Genomic DNA, 6,770 nt, shown 5'->3' on the forward strand with positions numbered 1-6,770 from the left:
GCAGTCTCTAACACTGTTGTGAGCACGGGACAGCCACGCTTAGTACCAGCTGCAACACAAGTGACAGATACAGTGCTCTGAAGGCTTTGAAGCCCGTTTTCAGATTCAAGGCACCTTCCAAACAGAACTGAATTAACACTCATTGCACACCTGCCAGGTAGATGCGGTTAGCCATATCCTGCATATGAGAAAGCAAGAGCTGTAGCTCCATGCTACAGCTAACTCGCTTCTCCCCACCCACCTCACGTTTCTGAAGCACATCTAACTCTGAAAAGTAAAGAAATGCAGCAGCACGGTACGCACAGCATCTCATCCCCCCGCCTGCAACAGGAGCATCCAGCGCGCTTCGGAAGCAGCCCCCGGGGACGCCGTGCTCCCGCGTGCTTTTGCCACTACATCAGGCCACAGATATTAAGGCCAAGTCCCAGAACGAAGCCGACCGAACGTGTCACGGCCTCCGCTGCTCGGGCTGCGGCCTCACCCAAAGCCTCCCGAGGAGGGAGGGTGCCGTACCAGGCCCTGCGAGCCGGCAGTCCCGCGGGACGACACTGCAAGGAGCAGCCTCGGGCCGCCGCCCGCGGCCATCGAACTCCATGAGCGGCGCCGCGGCGCCCCCCCCCCCCCCGCCCCGTCCCACCCCACCTCGTTCCGTCCCCGGCTCACCTTCCTCGGCGGGCGCCCGGCTTCTACACCTCCTCCCGCTTCTGGAAGCTGATGCTGGCGTACGCGCTCAGGTCGTCGCCGGAGTGGCCGCTCCCGCGAGGCTGGCCCAGCGGCTTCGGCGGCGGCTGCTTCCCCCCCGGCAGAGCGGCGCCCTCGGCGGGGGGGCGGAGGTGGTGGTGGCGGCGGTGGCTGAAGTCCTTCACCAAGTCCAGGTCGATGTAGTTGAGTCCGTTCTCCAGGGCAGGCGCGGCCCCCGGCTCCCGGCGGGCGGCGGGGGTGCCGGCCGCCTCCCCCGCGGCGGGCCGCAGCCAGACGTTCTCGAAGGACGCCGAGCTGTGGCGCTTCACCTCCTCGGCGCCCCCCGCGCCGCCGCAGGGGAAGGGCGCCCCGAGCCCCCCGCCGCCGCCCGCCGCCCCGCGGGCGGCGCTCGGCGTGGAAGAGAAGGTCTCGGAGCTGTGCCGCCGGCGGCCGCCCTGCGGGTCGGCGCGGATCACCTTGGCGCTCTGGCTGCGGCCGGGGCTGAGGCTGACGCGGGTGAAGGCGCTGCCCGCGCCGGGGCCCCCGAGCAGGGAGGAGGAGCGCGGCGGCGCCACCGACAGCTCGGCCGGCACCCGCGGCAGCTCTGGGGAAGCCGCCGCCGCCGCCGGCGGGGGCTTCTCGGCGGCGGAGCGGCCCGTCCGCACGTCGGCGTAGCTGAGCAGGAGGGCAGGCGAGGAGGTGGAAAGGCTGTCGGCGCAGCCCGAGCAGGAGCCCCCGACGGCGGCGGCGCCCCCCAGCTGCATCGTCACGTAGTCCCGGCTGCCGGGGGCCGCGCCTCGGCCAGGCCGGGCTGCGGGAGCCGCCCGCGCGGCGGCGAAGCCGGCGGGGCAGGGGGCCCGCGGCGGCCCCAGGTCCATGTTCATGTACTCCTCCGCGCCCTCGTCGCCCGGCGGCGGCAGGCCCAGCCCCAAGGCGGCCGCGGGGAAGGCCGGCTTCTCGCCGGCGATAAACTCGATGTTGACGTACTCGCCGGGGCTCTTGGGCTCCGGGGGCAGCAGGAGTGGGGGCTGCTCCCGGGCCCGCGGCAGGGTGCTGGCCTTGGGGCCGCCCAGCGACAGGCGCGTGGGTCGCGCCAGGCGGCCCTTCGTCTGCACGGCCGTGTCCACCCTGCGCGGGGGCTGCGCTTGCGGCAGGGGGCCGCCCTCGGGGCCGCCGCCGCCGCCCAGGCTGTCGCTGCTGGTGGATGAGGACGAGTCCTCGGCAGCGTAGAGGAGGCGGCCAGAGCCGAGGGCGATGCGGGGCTGGGGGCTGCCCTCCTCACCCGCCGCCGCTGGCCCGCTGCTGCCCCGCCGGTGCACGTGCTTGAAGGAGCGTGGCAGCGAGAAGTAGGAGTAGATGGGCCTGTGGTGGGCCGCGGTGGCAGCCTCCTCAACGCCCGGCTGCCCCGTACCCCCGAAGTAGCAGTCAGGCGGGGTGCTGGTCGTGGAGCCGCTGGCTGGGGACATGTTGATGTAGTCGCTGCCGCCGCAGGGGAGCTTCCCTTCGTTGCTCTCCACCGAGAGTTTCGGGTGGTGGCCGGTGCCATTTGTCCAGATCTTGCCATAGCCCGCAGAGCCGCTGTCAGGGGAGTAGCTGCCACTGGGGGACATCATCATGTAGCCGTTTGAGTCCACCGTGGCTGGAGGGTGGCGACCCCCCCTGCCAGGGTTGATGATCTGCTGTGGGGCCGACACACTCTTGGGACTCATGGGCATGTAGTCACCTCCCTTGAGGGGCCCCCCGCTGCTGGGCACGGGGGCTACGCCAGGTGACATGGGCATGTAGCCATCATCCGTGTGGGGGGCAGAGTTGGTCCGATGATGGCCGCTGTCCAGGTGGTGCATCTCCAGGCACTCCTCTGGGTAGGAGTGAGTGGGCACAAAGGCTGAGTGCCGGTAAGAGGGCAGCCGGCTGCTGCCATAGGGGTAAGAAGGCAGCATCTCTGTGTACTCCTCAATGGAGGCCACTGAAGACTGCGAGGGTGTCTTCTGGTGGGAGATGGTGGGCGAAGTGCCTGCAGAGTGAGTCCGCTTCCTGAATGCCTTCTCCAAGTCAGCAACCTCCTCACTACCCCCTCGAGGACAGCACGGCGTACCAGGATAGCGGGGCTGCTGCTGCGGGTGGCAGGCGCGTGGGATGAAGTGGCCATTGGGGGCTGCCAGGCTGCAGCAAGAGGAGGTGGCCTTCCCCCCCATGCAGATGTAGTTAAGCTCTTCATCGCCCCGAGCTGGTGGGGTGTGTCCCAATGAATCTGGGGTCACACTGCGGAAAGAGCTGCGAAAGTCACATGGGCTGGAACCATACTCATCAGAAGAAATAAATCCGCCATCGCTAGGGGAGCCAGAAACCGAAGCACTAGACCTTCGTGGAAACAGGCAGTCTGAGGTGGAGCCGTGGCCACTAGTGCTGCTGGATGACAGGCTCACTGGACTGGTGGCTGAAGGAGAGCAGCGTGAGGAAGGCATTGGGATGGACCGGCTGTGGTTGAGCGGAGGATGGAGCCTGGAGTTGCCACGGTGTCTATGCGAATGGGTCCGGTTGGCACTGGGACTAACTGGGCTACCGTCCACAGAGGCAGGCCTTGACATTGTGCCTTCCCCATCACTTGATGCTCGAACCCGAAAAGAGCTGGGTTTACCACCTGTACCTCCACCCCCACCACCGGCAGGAGAGGTGGCTGTGACGCTCTCAGTCCTGGACCGGCGGCTGAGCCCCACCTGGCTGGGTGGAGGATTGTTCACATGGTGCCTACTGCGAAGGGGCACAGAGATGGGGTTTGAACAGTTTGAGGAGGACTGGCTCTTGCTGCGGGGCCGGAATTCCTCACTCATGGCTCGCATGGCCTCCAGGATAGTTTCATGCATGTTCTGCGCGACCACAGAGTCATCCACCTGCATCCAGAACTCACCAGGCCCAGTGACAGCCGAGCGACCCACCTCAATGAAGAAGAAGTTCTCAGAGTGACCACAGCGGCGGATATTGAGCAGCTGCAGCACCACAGCAGCCGCATCCGAATTCAGCTTCACAAAGCTGATGGTCTTGTTAGTCAGGCACAGGCGGTAGATGCCAATCAGGTTCTTTGTCTGGCCTAGGCCCTTAGGCTTCAGAATTACCTGCCAAACTTCCTTAAAAGCCGGGCCAGGGGCTACCTCACCATAGCTGTCCTCACCTGCTTCCCCCAGTCCCGCGTTGCTGCCTCCAAAGGTGACATCGCTGTGGTGGTGGTGGTGATGGTGATGGAGGTGGTGGTGGCCCTTGGCCCTGTTGTGCAACTGCAGCAGTGCTTGGTACCAGCTCTCCTGTTCAGGCTCGCTGTCAGCTGCAATGGCAAAGTGCTCGTCCTTGGTATAGAGGGCCACCAGGTGCTTGTTCTTGGAGTCAGCCCGTTTGTTGATGTTGAAGCAGCTTTCTAGTGGGATGGAGCGCTTGGGGGCCCCTGACTTGTGTCTCCATTTCTTCTCATTCTCATAATACTCTAGCCGGGCGGGTCCAGACTCGCTGGCTGCCCTCAGCACGAAAAAGCGTTTATGCATGCTCTTGGGTTTGCGCAAGTAACCCACCTTTCTGACATCTGAGAAAAAGCCCTCGTTATTATCTGTGGGGCTAGCCATGATGAGAGGTGGTGGAGCTGTTACTGTAGCTAGTAGTCTGCAAGACCCCAAAACAGCCAACCCAGCTGGAAAAGACAACCACCGAAAATAAAATTCATGCAACAACAATTAAAAAAAGAAAAAAGAAGCAAAATAGCTCAGGATCCTCTTTTGAGAACGGTCCGGGGGAGGCACAGAAGCAGGGTGAGAGCAGCTGTTCAGTGGCAGAGGCAGCTTCCAGCACCAAATCAGAGTTTGCGTTGCTGTTTATGCCCAAATCGCCCTTAGATGGGTAAGCGCGTCCTTAAAAAGTCCAGTCCCGATCAGTCCAGGCGAAAGTCTCGTCCCAAGAGCAGCCGCCGGGAAGGAGAATCGCATCTTCCCTCGCAGGGGCCGGGCCGGCCGCGGGGCGGGGGTCCCCCTCCTCCGCTCCCTGCACCCCCTCCCCGTCTCAAGTTTGCCTGCACGAGTAGCGATTTCTGTTGCAGATTAAATATCCTCTTGGGGGCGGAGATTGTTTTGCAAAGTCCGGGGTTTGCACCCAAAAATACACGCTTTCTCCCCCCTCCCCCCCAAAAAAGAGAAAACAAAACAAAACAGAAAAAAAAAAAAGCCGCCCACAACACACACACCCCCCCCTTCCCCAAATATCAGCGCTGAGGTTGCTGCTGCTTCTCCCGCTCCTGCGTGCGGAGGAGGCTGGCGACCCCATTCAGTCCCATCTCGTTAGGCAGAGAAAGTGCCGTTTCCACACACGGCGCAGCCCGGCAGCGGCGGGAGGGGAGGCAGCCCGAGTGCCGAAGGAACATCCTCTCTTCCTCCTCCTCTTCATTCCAGTCGGCAGCGCCTCAGCGGCCGGCGGCGCGGCTCCCTCCCGTGCCCCAGGCCGGCGGGGGAGCGGGCACCGCCGCGGCGACTCCCTCTCCGCCGGCTTCTTCACGGACTTTCCCGGCGCCCCGCACCAAAGCAGGCGGCAGGGGCCGCGCTCGCCAGTCCAGCCCCCTCCGCCCGCCGCCGCGGCTCAGGCTCACTCCAAGGAGAACAACACGTGACGGCGCCAGTGCGTGGACCATCCCCGGAGCCGCCGCCGCCAGGCTCCCGGCCAGCCCAGCGCCGCGGCCCCGCGGCCCGCCCCGGCGCTCCCCGCCCTCCCTCCCTGCCCTCATTCAGCGCGGCCGCGGGTGCCGCCACCACCGGGCCCGGCCCCGCGCTGCACCGCCCGCCGGGGGCCGCATCCCCATTGGTGCCACCGCCTGTCCGTCACGGCGGCGGCGGGGGGCGGTGCCCGGGCAGGCCGAGGCGCGGCGCGTAGTAAAGGGGCGCAGACGCCATTCAGCGGCGTGTTATTTATAACCGCCGCCGCCGGCGGCCTCCGCAGTGTGGCAGCTTTCGCCGCGGCTGGCCCGGCTAGGTAGAAGATCTCCTCCCGCCTGTCTTCCCGCGGCCCCGGGGTGCTGCAGGCCGCAGCACCGAGCCGCCGTGAGGGAGCGGGGGAGCCGCGGCTGCCGGCCGCAGGGTCGCTCCCGGGGCCGGGCCGTGGCAGGCCGGTGGGCGTACGCGCCCTCCCCGCCCCGTCGGGGCTCGTTCCGCTCCTCGGGAACCGCCTCCGGCTGATACGTGGCCTGAAGCGGCGCGGTCGCTCCCCCAGTAAAGAGCTGGCGAGGAGCAGGAGGCCTGGCACGCTACCTCCATGGCATGCGGCAGCAGGGCCGAGGACAGGTCCCCAGCAGAGTTTTCCCCGTGTAGCGTCAAGCAGTTCACTGTGTTGGCCCCAATTATATGCTAAATTAAACTGAATATTCAAGGTGATCTGCTGTGTACAGGGATAAAATGTACCGAACGCATAACTTCCACCTCTTAAGTAGCAAACAAGTGTTGCAAGCCGAGTCTAAAAAATAAACTGCTCAATGCTGCCACCTCCAGGACAGTTCAAAATGGCTCGAGAGGAATGCCATGCAAAAGTGATACTTTTGTTTGGATTTATGCAGGTCCAAACACCGAACAAGTAAGTTAGAGGCTTCCCTAACGCCTCTGCATTACAAAGTTTGTTGTCAGGGGATCATGGTTGTACAGTTATTTGAGAGAAGTTCGCTGATCAAAAGGTGAAAAGTTCCCCCAAAACAGTTGCAGAAAAGCATGGAGAACTCAGAGAGGACAACAGGCAGCACTGCAATCCACCCTCTCATGTTATCCTATACATAACATAAAACACAGCATTGTTTAAAGGCATTTGCCAAACACAGGATGGATGGCTGCTGTTGGAGCAGAGTCTAGCTGGTAAGACACAAGGAATGAGAAGGAAAGAACAATCCACACTATAACAATAACCTATATTATCATCTCATTCTCTCCCCCACTTCACACTGCAGTTCATCATGAAAACAACAAATATTTGTATTGAAAATAAATCCATTAGACATACCTTGAGATAAGGCTTACTACAAACCAAATGTATTTCCATCTCCAACAAGCAGAACAACAGGAAATTGCTCCCCCAAC

The 6,770-nt window shown here is 63.1% G+C and overlaps 1 protein-coding gene across 1 annotated transcript; it reads right to left on the reverse strand.

Moving 5' to 3' along the window:
• Positions 1–686: 686 nt before the first annotated feature.
• On the reverse strand, positions 687–5,271 carry IRS1 (insulin receptor substrate 1; the record flags this gene model as incomplete). The annotated part of the gene is made up of 1 exon (XM_082003846.1): positions 687–5,271. The coding sequence occupies exon 1, from the start codon at positions 4,290–4,292 to the stop codon at positions 687–689; it is 3,606 nt and encodes a 1,201-aa protein (XP_081859972.1). The 5' UTR covers positions 4,293–5,271.
• Between the last annotated feature and the right edge of the window lie 1,499 nt (positions 5,272–6,770).

This window comes from Phaethon aethereus, assembly GCF_964289735.1.
Source record: "Phaethon aethereus genome assembly, chromosome: 9".
Taxonomy (NCBI): Eukaryota; Metazoa; Chordata; class Aves; order Phaethontiformes; family Phaethontidae; genus Phaethon; species Phaethon aethereus.